The following is a 19194-nucleotide window of genomic DNA, read 5'->3' as shown; positions in this document are numbered from 1 at the left end:
AGAAGGGCACCTGGGTTCAGCTGAAGCGCCAGCCTGCTCCACCCAGAGAAGCACACTTCGTGAGGACTAACGGGAAGGAGCCTGAGCTGCTGGAGCCCATTCCCTACGAATTCATGGCCTGATGTACAAAAAGAAATAAAAGACCTGGACTATAAAGGTTTTTTTTTTTTTAAAAAAAAGTTATTTTCAGAAGTACCTAGGACTTATTTTCTATTGTCTGTCCCCCACTATTGAAGTACAAATTTCTCAAGGGCAGTGATTTCAGTTATTGAAATACCTAGAATAGTGGCAGTTAGTAAATTATCAATAAATCTTTGTTGAACAAACCATAAGTTCCAACTATGTGTTGTCAAAATGGAGGCAAGGATCTAAGTCTCTGCAGTTTAGTGATCATTAATATCATCTACATAGGCAAGCTTAGTATTAAGTGCCTGAAATGTGTTATTTTTAAAGATTTATTTATTATGTATACAGTATTTTGTCTACATGTATGCCTGCACGCCAGAAGAGGATACCAAATCTCATTACAGATGGCTGAGAGCTACCATGTGGGTGCTGGGAATTTCTTCATCTCTTCAGTCCGCCTGAAATGTTTTATTTAAAGAAAGTTGTTAAGAGTTTAAAAATTGGGGCTGGAGAGATGGCTCAGAGGTTAAGAACATTGGCTGCTATTTCAGAGGTCCTGAGTTCTATTCCCAGCAACCATATGTTGGCTCATAACCATCTACAATGAGACCTGGTACCGCCTTCTGGTGTGCAGGCACGGACCCTGTAGACATAATAAATAAAATCTATACAAGAAAGAGTTTAAAACTTAAGAATTGGTTTTCCATTAATACAACTAAAACAAAACGCTCTATAAATAGAGTGGAAAGATGGTAACTGACAAAAACAATTCCTTTAGTTAGGGACATAAATAAAAGTCTAGTGTATCACCACGGTCACTATTTCAAAATAAGTCAATCCCAAAAGATTTTGAAATACATTGTTGGCAGGTATCAGTATGAAAAACTAGCTTAATGATTCAACTTTTTTTTTCTGAGACAGGGTTTCTCTGTGTAACAGCCCTAGCTGTTCTGGAACTAACTTTTGCAGACTAGGCTGGCCTTGAATTTACAGAGATCTGCCTGCCTGTGCCTCTGGAGTGCTGGGATTGAAGGCATGTGCAAAAACTGTCTGGCTTATGTATTCAATTCTTAATTATGACTACAAAGGATATACTACATAACAAGTGACCACTTAAACTGGCTTTTAGAGTGTTTCAAAGTATGCTCATATAGATCTGACTTCAAATTAAATCAAAAGAAACAAAGAAACAAACAAACAATGAACAAAACCCCTCATAATTGAATCAGGACTTCAGACTCGGATTCCTTTCACCATAATTAAGAAAGTAATAATATTCCTTTCACCATAATTAAGAAGTCATTTGTTAGCTTTAAAAATGACTGGAGAATGACTCTGCGGTTAAGAGCACTGGCCGCTCTTCCAAAAGTCTTGAGTTCAATTCTTAGCAACTGCATGGTGGCTCACAGCCATCTATAGTGAGATCTGGTGCTCTCTTCTGGCACACAGGCAGAACACTGTATACATGTAAAATAGTTCAAATTAACTGGGAGGTGGTGGCACACACCTTTAATCCCAGCACTCAGGAGGCAGAGGCAGGAGAATCTCTGTGAATTTGAGACCAGCCTGGTCTACAAGAGCTAATTCCAGGACAGGCTCTAAAACTACAGAGAAACTCTGTCTCAGAAAAAAAAAAACCACCCTAAATTAGTGAGCTTTTAAGTATGCTTAAGGAAGCAGCACAAGATATACTCTGTAGATAAAGATCTCAGTCTATAGGCAAAGCAGGCAGGCTTACATGTGAAAAGGAAAACAATTTTTGTTATATGATACAATCTATAGGTTTTTATAGCAACTTATTTATTATAAAATAATTCCTAAGAGTGTTTAACAATACAAATTTTATTAAAAAAAAATAAGTAACACCAAAACTGTTCAGAAAATCTAGATTCAATGTAAACCAAAATAAACAAACACCAAAATAAAAAAATATACATCTCTATATATATGTGGGCAAGAAACAAGTGCATTTTTTGGTCCCAATATTATTGAATATATTATCTTTATCTAAAGGAATTACATTAATGGCTAAGAAGGTAACTGCTAACTGAATAGCAATGTAAAACTTGTAATATTTATAAGGGGAGTTTTTGTTCCTTTGTCTTTGAATTCCTGACTGCTAAGATGTTCATGATAGTCTCAAGATAGACAGATCATATATTAATGTCTAATGACCTGAACAAGTACCTCACATGCCTTTAAAAGCAGCACTTGGGAGGCTGAGGCAGAAAAATCTGTGAGTTCAAGGTCAGCCTGGACTATAGTAGAAACCGTGGCTCAAAAAAAAAAAAAAAAAACTCCAAAAAAGAAAGAAAAAAAGAAAAGAAACTACCAACAGGTAGCTGCATGAAATCTGTAGAAAATTTTAAAGAAATTTCTTGGCATTTTTAACAAACACAAAAAGTTTAATCAGAAATTACAAAAGTTAACATACAAAGTAGACATCAATAAATTTGGTGAATGACAAAAACCAAGCTATCAAAATTTTAAAAAATTAGGAATTTAAATAGTATCACTGCTGAGAACTCTTGGAATACTGGCTAAAACTTTAAATGACAACACAAAAAATTACTTTGGAGCTAGAACTCCACAAAGTTTGCTTTTCCAAGAACATGAAAGTAATTTTCACTCCCTATACAATCAGGTTTTTCATATACCTCAGACTGTATTCATGCTAGAGGAAGATTAAAGGACTGCAGCCAAAGTGATTAAAGTTGAACTTGGGTGTTAAAGCACTCACTTGGTAGGCTTTCATTATTATAATTGTTCATAAGCCTAAAAAGTACCAAAGCCCCCAGTAGAAAGCTGTGTTCATTTTGGTGGACCTTGAGGTTGTTGATGGCCAAATTAACATCAGCCTTATGTAAGGCTAGTTAGGCAGGAAGGGACTCTGCCTAAGAACTGATAGATTCCCAAGGCCACAAATTTAAACAGGTCCCACAGTCAAACAATTCACATTCCGTGGAAAGAAAAACAGGCATTAGTTGTGTCCATCGAAGGGGGACACTGTCCAGGAGTATACTGGACATCTTTTGAAATTTCTGTGTCGCTTCTGCATCTGAAAAATAGAACAATGACAGACAAAGAATGAAGGAAAAGGCAGCTATCTGAGCAGCAAGACTTAAAAAAAATTATGAAGCAGACAAAACAGAAAAAAAAGAAATAGAATAGCTATACTGTTTGATATGTAATATTCTGAAGGCAGAGAGAAATACAAATTATCTGAAGCAAAGAAACACAAATTAATCGAAGCAAAGCAAGTAAAGACAATAGCAACTAAAGTTCTTTTTTCAGAGCTAACTAGAGAAGCCAAGTACAGGTTAAGATATGTTAACCTGACACAAAGATAAGGTGGAATAAGAATCTACTGCCATCAGAAAGCTGAAAAGGGCTGAAAAAATGCGAACTAGTGTTGTGGATTTTAACTGCCTTTATGGACTATTTCAGAACTTTGAACTTAGGAAACTGGATTTGTAAAGGCAAACACTGCAGAACTTTGAACTTAGGAAATTCCAACTTGTCTTGCACCAGGTTGCATGAGTTCCATAGAGCAGGAATCTATTTCAACAAGCCGCTTTAAAACAAAAACAAAAATAAAATACTTTAATATTTTTCATTTCTATTAATGATACATTTAAAAATTGCAACAGTAATAAAATCTATCAAAGTAAATTGTGCTGAATGAAAATTAAACTTACTCAGAAGTGGATTCAGAAGTTAAGCTTCTTTCTGTAACTGAAATCACAAAGGGCTTTATGTTTACAAATGGAATACACATAGATGGAGTATCAATTTAATTTGTAAGAGCTCACAATGTGGCTCATATATCATAAATTCAAAGTAATAGACACATGTACATACCATTTTCGATTACTACTTGGCAAGTATGAGTTTTACGTTGATTTAAGTGTTTGGCCATACGGTCTAAGCCAGAAGTATCAGCTAGGAAGTCACATTTAAGGCACACTAGAGTTATGCCCCTATGGAAAGAGAAAAGACTAGTGAGACAGATTATATATGGCAATACATACATAAATTCAGTAATTGCTGTTCCATGTAATAACTCTTGATTTTTATTTTATGTGCTATCACTGTAGTTTTCCAATTTTGTTATAAATATATATAATATTCTCTTCAAAGGGTTGGGTTGTAGGCAGTATTTGCCTCCCATGTGCAAAGCTCTAGATTTAATCACTGGCCCTGAAAAGAAAAAAAAATGATTCTAAGAATCTGGCCTAAGGCTGGAGAGATGGCTCAGAGGGTAAGAGCATTGGCTGCTCTTCCAGAGGTCCTGAGTTCAATTCCCAGCAACATGGTAGCTCACAACCATCTATAATGAGATCTGGTGCCCTCTTCAGGTGCACAGGCGTACAAGCAGACAGAACACTATATATAATAAATAAATAAACAGGACAGGAAACCCGGACTGCTCTTTGGACTGGAGAGAAAGGGAGAGGGGGAATGGGAGGTGAAAATTTGTAATAATAATAATAAAAAGAAAAAAAATCTGGCCTAGCCATAGGTAAATTATGATATCATTTAGTGCTTTATAAATTGCTCTCAATCTGCTGCTAAAAGATTGGCATTCAGAGACCCAAAGCAGCCTTGGATCCACTAGCAACTTGTATAACTTGTGTAAATCAGTGATTCCATGCTTTGGTTTATCTGCCAAGCAAGAAGATACATTTATTCAAAATATATCTTGTTTGCTTCTTGTATGTCTTCATGAGAGATGCATATACATCTGAACAAAACACAGCACTATTTTCACACAAAACTGAGCAAAAGATCTCTAAGTAAGATATATAAATAGTCAAGAGGTCTGAAAAAGATTTCAAAATCATTAGCCATCAAAGAAATAGAAATGAATATCACAATGAGATATCATCTGACTCAAGTCTGAAGGGCTTGTATCAATAGACAAAACGTATGCTGGTGAAGATAATGGAGAGAGATCTCTTATACAGTGCTGTTAGAAGTATACGTTTGTAATATTATGGAAAACAGAATAGAGTCTCTTTAAAAACTAAAAATAAGCCCTAGGATATCCTCTATACATCAAATTAGTAGGCATTTTGTATACAACAGCAAACAAAACAGTACAGTTTATAAAGCATATAAGCTACTGTATTTAAATCTGAATAAAGTTAGGAGAGATGTGAAAGCCTTTAATTTAGTCATTTAATATAATTATTAGTTTATCAACAAAGCATATACATACTTGGTATTTTAGTTATGTTTTGTTTGCTTTGAGACAGGGTCTCACTAATAGCCCAGTGGATCCTAACTTGGGATGCTCCTGCCTCCCTTCCCCAGTGCTGGAATTATAGGTGTGAGACACCACAACTACTTCATCATATAAAACACCTTACCTTTATAGGTCTAAAACCCAGTAGTATACCTTATGCTGATTTTTTTTCTCTGCAGCTCTTGTCTTAACATCCTGTTTTATAGTCAAGACTAGGTGTTAGACACATAAAAAAGTGTCCTTTAACAACCAAAATTTGTTTTTCCTCCCCCAAACCACCCTTTATTCCTAGTTTCTCTTATGATGTCATTTCCTTGCTTCTGAGGTTCAAATAAAAATATTTTAGTATTTCAAATATCTAATATTTAACAACAATTTCAAATATCATTTACATTATACAAAACTGGGGACTTTAGACCTCTCTTTGAAACAAATAACCTCTAAAAGACAGGTGTTATAATGACCAATTTTCTAAAGAGGACAGAATCAGATTTAATAACTTATCTAAGGCTAGACCCATATTTGAAAATTAGCCCTTTGATTCAGAAACCTACTTTCTGTCCCTTTTCTTTTAAATAGCCCATAAGCTTTGTTTAAGATTTTAATTATCTTTTTTTAAACAAATTGGCTTCCTTTTTAAAAAATATAATTTATTTTTATGTTCATTGGTGTTTTGCCTGCATGTGTGTCTGTGGGAAAGTGTCAGATCCCTGGAATTAGAGTTACAGACAATTTTGAGCTGACATGTGGGTGCCCTTAACCACTGAGCCATCTCACTAGCCCCTCTGATTCTTTCTTTTGGAATTTTTTTTTTTTGGTTTTTTTTCGAGACAGGGTTTCTCTGTGGTTTTGGAGCCTGTCCTGGAACTAGCTCTTGTAGACCAGGCTGGTCTCGAACTCACAGAGATCTGCCTGCCTCTGCCTCCCAAGTGTGGAATTTTTTAAAAAAAGATACACTATTTTATTTTCTGTATATAAGTGTTTTGACTACATGAATGTATGTATACCAACCACATCCATGCCTGGTGCCCAGGGAAGTTAGAACGTAAGATTCCCCTGAAACTAGAATTATGGATGGTTTTAAGCCACCACGTGAGTGCTGGGAACTGGAAATAGAACAAGAGCAACAAGCGCTTTTGACCACATCAGCATCTCTTTAGTTCCAGTCCAATCAATTACTAAACAACAGCCGTAACTACTCTGTGGTTTATGCAGCTACAACTCACCATGTATACTCCTGCAAACTGATCTTCCTTTCATACCCTTGATTCGACTCAAAGCATTGGTTTTGATTTTCTCAATGTCTTTCAAAGTAAAATTAATTCTTAATTCCTTAGAACTATTTTTTTGGATTTAAAAATTCTGTCTCTAAACTCAAAATTATTATTTCACCATATACGTGAACTTTGTCATCCATTCAAACTGTACTACTAGTTATTCAATGTGACTCAGAAGCACTTACATACTTCTCCTTTTTGTTTCTACACTTCAAGTCACGCTTTCTTCTTCATGCATCTTTTAAGTAGAAACCTCTTGTCATCTCTGAAATAAGTAACTCACTGGATTTATGACAAATTTGCTGATTCTGCTATACTGACTTATTTTTACTTCTTATATTGTCCCAATAAATTGTTTTGAGACAGTGCTTCACTATGTAGCCTTGGCTATCCTGGAACTTACAGAGATCCTCCTGCCTCTGCCTCCCAAGTGTTGGGACTAAAGGCATGTTGTACCATACCCAGCTTAAACTGTACCTTCTGGAAAGTTAGTACCAAGCCTTCTTCATCATTGATCTGTACATGACTTGACACTTTGTGTTACATGTAACAGATGAACAATAAATAGCTAAAGGAACAATTCAACATAATATTTAAAAAATCCATTTTAGATTTACAAATATTTCTAGTAATGGCACTATCTAATATTCTTTCTTTTTCTAATTATTATTAATTGTTGTTACTTTGAGACAGGTAAGAGGTTGGGTTGGAACTTGGTATGTAGATCAGTCTGGCCTTGACATCACTATCCTTCTATCTTAGTCTCCTTAGTGCTGGGGTCCTAGGCATTCTTTCCCAAATGCTACAATATATATACTTTAAGACTGTATTTTAATTATGTGCATGGGGGAGTATGTGTATACATGTATGCATTGCCTGAAGAGGCCAGAAGATTTCTGGATCCCCTGGAGCTGGAGTTACAGGCTTTTGATATGACATGCTTGACATGGGTACTGGGGATTAAACTCTAATTATCTGCAAGAGCAGCAAGTACTCTTAAATCATGACCCACCTTTCCAGGTCTTATTTTTGTTTTTGAGAAAGGGTTTCTCTGTGTATCTTTGGCTGTCCTGGAACTCACTTTGTAGACCAGGCCAGCCTCAAACTCAGAGATTTGCCTGCTTCTGCCTATCGAGTGTTGGGATTAAAGGTGTGAGCCACCATGCCCTGCCTGATATATTTTTAATGGCGTCAAACTTTCTTTTATGAGCTACTGACCTAATATTACAGACGTATATTTTTAATACACATTGTAATTTAACTAAGTATCTATTATGTGCAAGGCACATTCAATGTCTTGACAACATGAATGAGATAATTAAAAAAAATTGAGTAAAAAACCACAAGAATGTGAAAAGTCCCATAATACTTAGTTGACTCTGAGCAAATACCTTTATAAGCAGTAACCAAACATTCTTTCTGTATAGTATAAAAAGCCATATACTTTTTTTTTTCATAAAAGAGTAAAAGTGAGAGGTTGGAGGGATGGCTCAGTTAAGAGCAGTGGCTGCTCTTGCAGAGGAACCAAAATCGATTCTCAGAACATACATGGTGGTTCACAACCAACTGAAACTCCTGTTTCAGGGGATCTAATTCTCTCTTCTGGCTTCCATGGGCTCCAGGCATGCATGTGGTGCACAGATATAGATACAGGCAAGATACCCATACATAATAAAATAAAGTATATTTAAAAAAGAATAAAACTGAGCTTTATAAATACTATATATTAATTTCAAATATTATAGTATTTAAATAAACTTATTCCCAATCAAGTATTGCTAAAGAGACTTTTATTTTCATTTTACAGAGTAAATTCATGAAAGTTTCAATTCAACATCTGGTACCAATGAAACAGAGGTTAGTCATATGATAGGCTAGCTCTTTCTTTGTTCTAAGAATATAACAAACATAATTCTATCATATCCAGTGACAATTGTTTAGAATTTCAAATTAGGTATACCAACATCTGGCTTTTTAAAAAATATAATTTCACCTCTTTAATGCAAAGTACATAAAAAGATCAATTAATTACCTGAGAGCTCTTGAATGCTTCTTAAAAATATAAAACTGTTTACTTGGGTGGTCACTATGAGAGCTGGTAGATAAAAGACAAACAAGAATTTATTACTTTTATTACTAAATAAGTCATTAACTTTATTTTCATATTTTCAAGTCTATGTTTAATTTCTTAATATTGAATAGAAGTTAATGACAGAAATAATGAGATTATATTGATCCTGGTATGGTCTGAGCAAGGGCTCACCCATTAATATATCAAAATTCTAACCTCCCCTTTATCTCAATCAATGTGATGACATTAGAAGAAACCATTTAAGAGATAATTAGGTCACAAAAGTAGAATCCTTACACATAGGATTTGTGTCCCTTATAGGAAGAGACCTAAGAGCTAGTTTGTTCCCTCCATTGTACAACATAGTAAGAAGGTATTATGAGGGATTGGCCTTCACCAGAACACTTGTTCTTGTTGGTACCTCTTATTTTTCTCATTTCATTTCTTTCCTTTTTCTTCCCTTTACTTTTTATTCTTTTTTAAAGATTTCTTTTCTTATGAGTGTTTTGGCTGCATGTATGTCCGTGTACTACTAGTATGCATGGTGCCCATGGAGGCCAGAAGAGAACATCAAATCTCCTAAAACTGGAGTTATCAATAGTTGTGAACCACCATGTGGGTGCTGAAACCCTAACTCTAGTCCCCAGGAAAAACAAGCACCAAGTGTTCTTAATCAGTCACTGAGTCATCTCTCCAGCTCAAAACATAGGCTGAAATTAAAGATTATGAATTAAGAGCTAATTGAATAAATCATGATTTAATAGTCCAGAAAATAGAAATAAAAAAGGATGAGAGATTCAAAGATATCAATGCTAACTATAATTTGAAATGCAAAGTGTTTAAGAAAAAAACAAAGTAGCATTCAAAACAGACAACACTGAGTATAAAGCTGACTGAGAAAATGGATTGGTGTAGAATTGTTGGATTAGAAAAAAGGTACACATGCTTTTACTCTCAGCACTCAAGAGACAGAGGCAGGTAGATCTTTGTGAGTTTAAGGTCAGCCTGGTTCACATAGTTAATCCTGTCTCAAAAAGAAATATCAAGGCCCCAAGAGCTATGTCAGTAAGTATTTGAAACAAATATTCTATATAATGAGGTAATGCCATGGTAGCAAGAAACAGAATTTAGTAAGTCAAAAGCATATATAAATCAGTGCTAGCACTAAAGGTAAAGTACCATGAAAAAAAAAGTCGAAGTCATCAAAATATGTGAAGTCCTTCCAAGAGACCTACTATGTATTAAAAATAACAGTGATCTTGCATAGTAACCTTTAAGAAAAGCTAAGTATGATAACAAAAGAATTTAATCCTAGCACTCAGGAGAGATAGGTAGGCAGTTCTCTTGTGAGTTTGAGCTAGCCTGGTCTATATAGAGAATTTTAGGCCAGGCCATCCAGAGCTATCTATACAGTGAGAGAGACCCTGTCTCAAGTAAAATAATCTTCAAGAAAATTACTTTTAGAGACTGTACTTTATTTAGCTGAAAAGAGACAGAACTTTAATAGGAATAGTTGACATATAATTATGTCTGAGTGCTTTTTGGCTTAAAAATCCATCCTGAAGGAACAAAGTAAGCCTCTAGTAATGAGGTCCAAATGAAAGCAAAGTGGGCCCTGAAGTTTTCCCCTCACATAGAACCCTTATAATAAGAGCAAAATAATGGGAAGTTGAATCAATGTATGAAAAAGGATCCCAATGGTTGCATCATGATCTTTTCATTAAATGAGGGAAAAGATGGATGGCAAAGAGACAAAAAGGTCAGAGAGAAGGAGGGGAATGAAAATAAGTGTTCTTTAGCATCATTAAAAATCCTGGAGCCTGGGGATTAGAGATGGCTCAGCAATTAAGAGCACTCGTTGCTTTTTCAGGACTTGGATTCATTCCCAGTACCCACACAACAGCTCATAATTTTCTCTGACTCTAGTCTTAGGGAATCTGATACCCTCTTCTGGTCTCTATGGGCACTAACTATTCAGTGTATATGTATACAAAAGCAGGCAAAATACTAATATACATAATAAGTATTTTTAAAATAATTTATTTAATAAAGCCAGTCTAATCATATGAATTTAACTGGTTTTATAACTTCTGTCCCAGTGGTTTATAAATATTAATTTGAAAACATAAAAGGAACATCCTAGACATTCTGTATTTCTAGAATTGTACTTCCATGATGAGATACAGATACTTTTAATAGGACAATTTTGTCTTTAAAACAAATAAACAACAAATAAAAAACTCCTCAAAGGGTAGTGATTTTTGATACATGAAGCCTCATAAAGCCCAAGCTATCTTTAAACTTAATATAAAGCTGGGGATAAGCTTGAATTATCTTGATCCTTCTGCTTCTACCTCCCAAATGCTGGGATCACAGGCATTCGCCATCAAACTTGGATAGCAATATTTTTTGTTTCTAGGAATTGATCTAGAGCTTTTTACACATACTAGGCAATGGTAAACCAAGAAGTTACACTCCAGCTCTGAAAGGTAATTTTGACTGGCACTTACATGCTCAACTTACCTCATATGATTTGTAAAGGCTTTGTTACAGTTAGTAGTGTACTTGCAAAAATCACAGTTTATATATGTAGAAAAGTGGTTTGAAAAATCTTTTATTTTGGAATGGCACTCAATACACGTGTGAATTCCCTGGTGACATCTTATGGAGACAGAAAAAAAAAGTCATACCATAAAATAAGGAAACTCTTATTAACAATTAATTGAAAAAAAGATGTTTAAGATTATCAAATAGATATATTTAAAATCTGAAAATTTCTTGAAGTAATAAGAAAAATGAGTGCAAAAAGTTTAACAAATATAAATATTTCCCTAGAGTAAAAAGGCTTAGTTGAACTGGGTAGTGGTGGCACAGGCCTTTAATCCCAGCACTTGGGAGGCAGAGGCAGGCAGATCTCAGTCAGTTCAAGGCCAGCCTGGTCTATGAATTGAGTTCCAGGCCAGCCAGGATGGTTATACAGAGAAACCCTGTCTTGAAAAGCAAAAACGAACAACAACAACAACAACAACAACAAAAAGGGACTTAGTTAAGCAATTTAATGTCATTAGGTAAAAATACAAAGTTTAAGACTAATGAAAAAAATTTAAATCATAACACAGCAGTTTAACTTCTACTTGATAGTTGTAAATATGTACCATTTTCTTATCTGCTTCGTTTTTATAATTAAAGTGTAGAGGAAGGTTATGTGACATGGTAAGTCATTAAAACAAAGCTAACTTCTGAGATTAAGTTAGTATCACATAATGGATAAAGACAGTACCTCAAATTCTTCAGAGCAATACTGAATTTGTTTTTCCTGGTGCGCTGTTTCTTTTGCTTGGAGGAGGACTTGGCTTTGGATTTAGTTGCACCTGTACCTGGTTTACTTGGATTGGGTTCACATGTCGCAGTTAAGACTGCCTGACACTTAGTTGTCTTACTTTTATTTGCAACTTTTGTGTTGATTTTAGTAGTTGTACTTTTAGACTCTGAAGCTGCGATTTGAAGAGAAGTGCTAGGAATAGAACTAGAAGGTGGACTTGATGATCCTGACTGAGCAGATCCAAATGAAGCTCGAATAGTAACCTATGAAAACAAAGGCAGGATGTATTTTTAGATTATTAAAGTGGCATTAAAAACACTACCTGTGGGTTGGAGAGATGACTCAGAGGTTAAGAGCACTGGCAACTCTGTTCTTCCAAAGGACTGGGGTTCAATTTCCAGAAACCATATGGTGCCTCACAACCATCTGTAATTAGATCTGGTGCCCTCTTCTGGCCTGCAGGCAGAATGCTGTATACATAAGTAAGTAAATAGAATAAATCTTTAAAAACAAAACAAAAAACACTGCCTGTAATGGTTCACATTTAGTTATCTAATATGTGTAAATATGTTCGTGTGTGGATGCACAATTTGTGTATATGGAGGCCTGAAGTTTGATACTAGGTGTCTTCCTCAATTGCTTTCCACCTTATATACTGAAGCAGGGCCTCTTTGCTTAAACACAGTTTGGCTAGTCTAGCTAGCTGGCTTGCACCCAGAATCCCCTGTATTCCCTCCATCCCCCACATTCTGGGACTATGGTTGGGCCACCACATCTACCCACATTTATTTTAGAGATTGCTACGGCTCCAAAACTTCAGTTTTTCCCATTTGTACAAGTATTTTACCCACTGAGCTACCTCTCCAGGCAGCCCAAGCCCTCACATTTGTGATCTAATGCTTTGTTTTACAAGAGTGCCAAAATAATCAAAGGCAGGAATGACAGTTCTTTCAACATTTTAACAGTGATGTAAAAACTGACATTCACATGTAGAAGGATGAATTAGAACCCTTACTTCATATTAAACATAAAAAAATGAATTCAACATATATCAAGGACCAAGTCTCAAGTGTTAAAATTACAAAACTCTCAGAAGAAAATACAGAAATAAATTCTCATACCATTGGGGTTAGTCAATGACTTCTACTTTTTATTTTTTAATTTTTTTTTTGAGAGAGGATCTCTCTATATAGCATTGACTGTTCTGGAACTTACTATATAGACCAGGCTGGAAACTCATAGACATCCACCTGCCTCTGCCTCCCATGTGTGATGGAATTAAAGGCACCACCATGCCTGCAGACAATGAAGTTTTTAAAAATGTATTTTTATTTTATATGCATTGACATTTTGCCTGGATATATATCTGTGTGAGGGTGTCAGGTTTTAAAGTTACAGACAGTTGTTAGCTGCCATGTGGGTGCTGTGAATTGAACCTGGGTCCTCTAGAAGAACACTTCAGTGTTCTTAACTGCTGAGTCATCTCTCCAGCCCAGGCAATGACTTGTTAAATATGCCATCCCAAGCATAAGCAAATAACAAAATTAAGACAAGCAGGCATCTCTTCAAAGAAGATATAAACACTAAATCTAAGTCTTAGCAAAGGAGCCCATAATTCTACTCCTAGGTACATTCCTAAGAAAATGAAAACATATGCTTGCACAAAAACTTTTACAAAAATATTTATAGCATCATTGCACAATCTAAAAAACTCAAATACCACCAACTGATGAATGAAAATATACACACAATGGAATATGGTCAATCATGGAAGGAATGAAGCACTGGAACATGCTACAAGACAGATGAGGCAAATAAAATAAATCCTCAAAGACTGTATATTGTATTATTTCCTTTACATGAAATTCTCAAAATGAGAAAATTCATAGGGAAGAGATTCTATCTTGCTTTGAGTGGTGCTGGAACACAGTCACTGTTAATGGATATAGAGTTCCTTTTACTGATAATGCAAATGGTCCAAAATTGCATAAGATGGTGTTTTAACAACTCTGAATGTTAATAAAACCACTGAACTGAGCACTTTCAATGGAAAAAATGTCTGGTACATGAATTATATTCTAAATAAGCTATTACAAAAAATCAGTATGACTCAAAAAGCCAAATATTTAAAGGAGTAAACCGTAAGATGCAACTAGATATACTTTCCATTTACTCTACTTTTTGTAGTGTGTGTGTGTATACTTGGTGCATATGTAGAGGTCAAAGAAAAACTCTGGAATGGATTCTTTTTATCTCTAGATGGGTTCTATGAATTGAAATCAGATAATCAGACTTGCATTATTGGGAGGCAAGTACCTTTACTCGCTGGCCCAGTTTCCCATTTATTTTAAATGTTCTTACCAGTTAAATGAAATTTAGTTAGATGTTTATTTGCTATTGAAATATTGTAATTTTATATTGGTAACATTTATATGTAAAGAGATATTAATAATTAGAAGTTAATGTAAACTATATGAGCATCTAAAGAATGCACTTTTCAACTCTTCCTGTAATTTTAAGTAAATAACTGATTCCATCTAATTAATTCTCTTTATCTCTAATACAGGGATAATACTAACTCATTCTCCTGTCTTGTTGGATTGCTGACTGGATAAATTAGAATGTATAAAAAAGGACATGGATATTATTATTACTACCACTGTATTACAATATGGAAAATATGAGAGCTTTGCAATGTTTATATTAGTATTCTCTATGTTTAGTCTCAACACGGGATAAATGGGTTGCAAGAAGTTACACTGAAATGCCTTTCTTACTCTAGATGTTCACAGCAATTGCTCTGTATTATTTTAGGTAATTCTAATAGCAGGTACACTCACAAAAGTATGTGCTAAAAGCCAATCATGAAAGCTTGGGAATAATTTAATTTTGGATTATCCATCCATGTGCCAGACCAAATATTCGGGAGCAAACTTTACATAAAGAAACCAGAGAAAAAATATGGTGAACTAACATAGAGAACTAAATTTATAGTCAAATGTATGTTTATTCACTGAAAACGGTGATGCTGGGGCTAGAGATGGCTCAGTGGTTAAGAGCATTGACTGCACTTCCAGAGGTCCTGAGTTCAATTCCAGCAACCACACGGTGGCTCATAACCATCTGTAATGAGATATGGCGCCCTCTTCTGGCCTGCAGGCATATGTGCAGACAGAACACTGTATACACGAAAAATAAACCTTAAAAAAACAGTAATGTCATTCAGGAAAAGAACCTGTTTCTCTGTAAGTAGATTCAGAAACATCAACTTCAACACCACAATATTCAAGTCGCTATGATAGATGCTTGGACTACAAAGATAAATTAAATGTGACTCCCAGTCTCAAATGCTTTGTAGCCTAGCAGTAGAGACATGTAATAAATAAAAAACCTACAGAACAGTACGACCACTTAGTGACTCAGCCTACAACAAAGGAATGTCACTTCAACAAGGCACCTGTCAATCAACTTGAACAGTCAGAAGTTTTACTTTTCAAGCATAAGAATAATGAAACCTGGCTGAAGAGATAAAAAAACTCAGCAGTTCTTAACACTTGATACTCTTGCAGAGTGCCTGAGTTTGGTTTCCAGAATCCATAATCCATGTAGGGTGGCAGCTCACTACTTGCAACCCCAGGGTATCTGATGCCTTTCTACAGGTACTAATATAACACACACTCACACACTAAAAAATGTAACAAAACTTTAACTTTAGTTCTTAATAAAAGTAGACAATATTTTTATATTATTTTCAATACCCAGACAGGAGTTTTTTTTTCCCCTTTCTTTATTCCCCCACCCCCTTTCTGAGACAGAGTCACGCTGTTCTGGAACTCACTATGTAGATCAGGTTATCATTGAACTCAGATACACCTGCTTCTTCCGCATACTGTGTGGTAGGATTAAAAGCATGCACCACTATAACCAGTCAAGGATTTTATTTACTTATTTACTTGTTTATTTTTTGAGACAGGGTTTCTCTGTAGCTTTGGAGCCTGTCAGGGAACTCACTCTGTAGATCATGTTGACCTTGAACTCATAGAGACCCTTTTTTTTCTTCCGGTCACAGGCGCTTCGGGAGCCGCCGATTACCGTCCAGCCATGGCCAAGTCCAAGAACCACACCACACACAACCAGTCCCGGAAATGGCACAGAGACGGCCTCAAGAAACCCCGGTCACAAAGATACGAATCTCTCAAGGGGGTCGACCCCAAGTTCCTGAGGAACATGCGTTTTGCCAAAAAGCACAAGAAGAAAGGCCTGAAGAAGATGCAGGCAAATAATGCAAAGGCCATGAGTGCACGTGCGGAGGCCATCAAGGCCCTGGTGAAGCCCAGGTGGTGAAGCCCAAGGTGCCAAAGGGCCCCACCCGCAAACTCACCCGTCTGGCTTTAATTGCTCACCCCAAGCTTGGGAGGCGGATTAGAAGCTACATGGCCAGGGGTCGTAGGCTCCAAAAAACAAAGCCCAAGGTTCAAGCCAAGGCAGATGCCTCAGCTGCAGCTCAGGCTCCTAAAGGTGCCCAGGCCCCTGTGAAGGCCCCATAAAAAAGATCTCAGTCTGCCAATGTGAAGACAGATGGACTGGTGTGAACACCTACACAGTGTTTGCAGATGTTCAGGACCTTATGCTGTTTTTACAAATAAACTTGAGGCAAGTTCTGTAAAAAAAAAAAAAATGTCTCTACCTCCTGAGTGTCGGGATCAAAGGCGTGCGCTACCACCGCCTGGCCAGTCAAGGATTTTACTAGACAAAACACTAGGATACAACATATTTAATACTCACTTTTGTTCCAGGAGGCAATCCTTCTAGTCCTTTAGGCTTTATAAATGTGCGATGTTCTAACTTATGATCTGTTTTCTCCTTGCAGGTCAAAAATTGTAGTCTGCATTTTTGACAACGATAAATTCCTTTATTCTGTTTATAAAAATTGTTAGAAATGATATTAAAATTGTTTTCTTTTATGAGAAAAGTCTCATTATACACCCCATCTGCCGTTGAAAGCTCTGTGTTATACTTTGTTGGTTTCTTGTGTTCCTCCCAAGTGCTAGGATTATAGGTATGTACCACATTCTAGAGTCACTAACAAGTACAGACCACAAACCCTGAGACCTGAAATTTCTCTTTGACTTACATCTCTATAATTTTAAAAGCAACCATTTTACCATCTCCCATCATAGATAATGCCAAAATATTTTTTTTTCCTTTTTGGTGCTAGGGATCATATTTAAGCCTTTATGCTATCACTGGGCTATATGGAACCATTCATTCATTCATTTTTGAAGTATTAAAGATGAATTCTAGGATTTCATGTAAAATAGGCAAGCACTTTCATGTATCACTGATTTAAATTTATATATTCTCTAGGAAATAGTAACTTCTCTTTCATGTACAGAATGAAACACAACACTATATGCTTCCATGTAAAAGTATCATGAAAGGGTCCCCCATTGTTATTCAGTATCACATGAGCAATCCTTAGATCATATACATACAGGTAACATTATATGGTTAGAGCAGGTTATATATTTAGGGTGTGCACGTGTATGTTTGTGTGTGTAACAACAAGTAAAGAAAAATAGGATATCAATGAGAGAGAACAAGCGGAGAGGGGTTATGGGAAGGGTTGGAGAGAGGAAAAGGAAGTGGAAATAATAATTCAAAAAATTATTATACACTTAAAAATTTATTCCTTCCATATTTTTCTAATGTCTCAATATATGAAAATTCAATTCTTACAGTAGCTCACAACAAACACCAGACTTGGTCACTCTTAACTCCTCTTTCTTACACATTAATATAACCTGTAAGTTATTGGCAATATGTTTAAATCACTTATCTTTCTATTTTTTCATTACTTCCAACCACTGCTACCATCCATACTAGTAAAAGCCACGTGTGAACTCTGAAAAAGGTTCCTATCTTCTCCTTGTTTCTATCTTTTAACCCCTAGTATGGTCATTCCTTTCCACAGCTGCTGGGGTGACCTTAAAATCATACATTTCTCAGTTGCTTAAATCCTTTGGTGGCAGAAAATGGCAGATCTCTGTGAGTTTGAGGTCAGCCTGGTCTACAAGAGCTAACAGTTCGAGGAGGGACAGGTGCCAAAGCAACACAGAGAAATCCTGTCTCAAAAAAAAAAAAAACAAAACAAGAGTCCTTTGATGACTTTCCATTTACTCTCAGGAATCCTGACTCTGGCACACAAGGCCTTACTTCATCTGGCTTGACTTCCATCACCACATCCTCAGCTACTACTTTCCTACTGCTGTCTTTCCCCTTCCTTTCCTTTCCTTCTTTCCTGTCCCTTCCCCTCCCCCCCTCCCTTCCTTGGTTTTTTGAGACTTGGTTTCTCTGTGTAGCCTTGGCTGTCCTGGAACTTTTTCTGTAGACCTGACTGGCCTCAAACTTAGAGATCTGCCAGCCTCTACCTCTCAAGCGCTGGAATTAAAGGTGTGAGTCACACCTGGCCTTACTGCTTCTTTACTGTGCTTTAGGCATATTAACACTGTTGCTATTCCTCCAACATCCCAAATATATGCTCACCTCACTATCTAATGTACTTAAAATATTCCCGCTGTTTAGAATATATTCTCTTTCTGATGGCCATATTATATATTGCCTTATCCCCTCAGGAGAGGCCTTTTTTGACCAAATAATGTAAAAAAGAGCACCTACCACTTCACAAAAGATCTAGAAGTCCTAATCCACCTGCACTTTCTTCCCACTGTATTTACTACTAACTGGTATGTATGTAAATTACACACACACACACACACACACACACACACACACACCTTTCCACATTATAGTACAAATTTCAGAGGGCAAAGGTTGCTTTTCTCACTTTAGCATTCCTAATATTTATATGCTATAAATTATTTGTTAAATAAATAGCAAGTTAGGCAGCAAGAGAATGGAAAAATACACATAAGCACAGAACACAATTCATTGAGTTTAAAATGTCTGTTATTCCATTCAGAGTAGATTTTCCTAGAGGCCTGTGTTAGAGATATTAATCTAATATTAAAATTAACTAAACTTAAATTTTCAATGTCTTAGCTGGGCGATGGTGGCGCACGCCTTTAATCCCAGCACTCGGGAGGCAGAGGCAGGCGGATCTCTGTGAGTTCGAGACCAGCCTGGTCTA

The 19194-nt window shown here is 36.1% G+C and overlaps 1 protein-coding gene and 1 pseudogene across 3 annotated transcripts in view; one reads left to right on the top strand and one right to left on the bottom strand.

The window, feature by feature from the left end:
* Positions 1-1961: 1961 nt before the first annotated feature.
* Positions 1962-19194, bottom strand: part of Znf280c (zinc finger protein 280C) — a 56149-nt gene continuing 38916 nt past the window's right edge. For all 3 annotated transcript variants that reach the window (XM_026784864.1, XM_026784866.1, XM_026784865.1), the window contains 7 exons: positions 16830-16961; positions 12003-12307; positions 11246-11383; positions 8684-8746; positions 3988-4106; positions 3825-3861; positions 1962-3700 (listed from right to left, as the gene is read on the bottom strand). In XM_026784864.1, coding sequence (XP_026640665.1) covers positions 3685-3700; positions 3825-3861; positions 3988-4106; positions 8684-8746; positions 11246-11383; positions 12003-12307; positions 16830-16961 — 810 coding nt within the window. In that variant the 3' untranslated portion in view covers positions 1962-3684. The remainder of the gene's footprint in view (positions 3701-3824; positions 3862-3987; positions 4107-8683; positions 8747-11245; positions 11384-12002; positions 12308-16829; positions 16962-19194) is intronic.
* LOC106144072 lies at positions 16110-16591 on the top strand (annotated as a pseudogene).

The sequence above is a fragment of the Microtus ochrogaster genome, chromosome X (assembly GCF_000317375.1).
Source record: "Microtus ochrogaster isolate Prairie Vole_2 chromosome X, MicOch1.0, whole genome shotgun sequence".
Lineage (NCBI taxonomy): Eukaryota > Metazoa > Chordata > Mammalia > Rodentia > Cricetidae > Microtus > Microtus ochrogaster.
The sequence above is the reverse complement of the archived record's forward strand: the minus strand, read 5'-3'. Positions and strand labels throughout refer to the sequence as shown.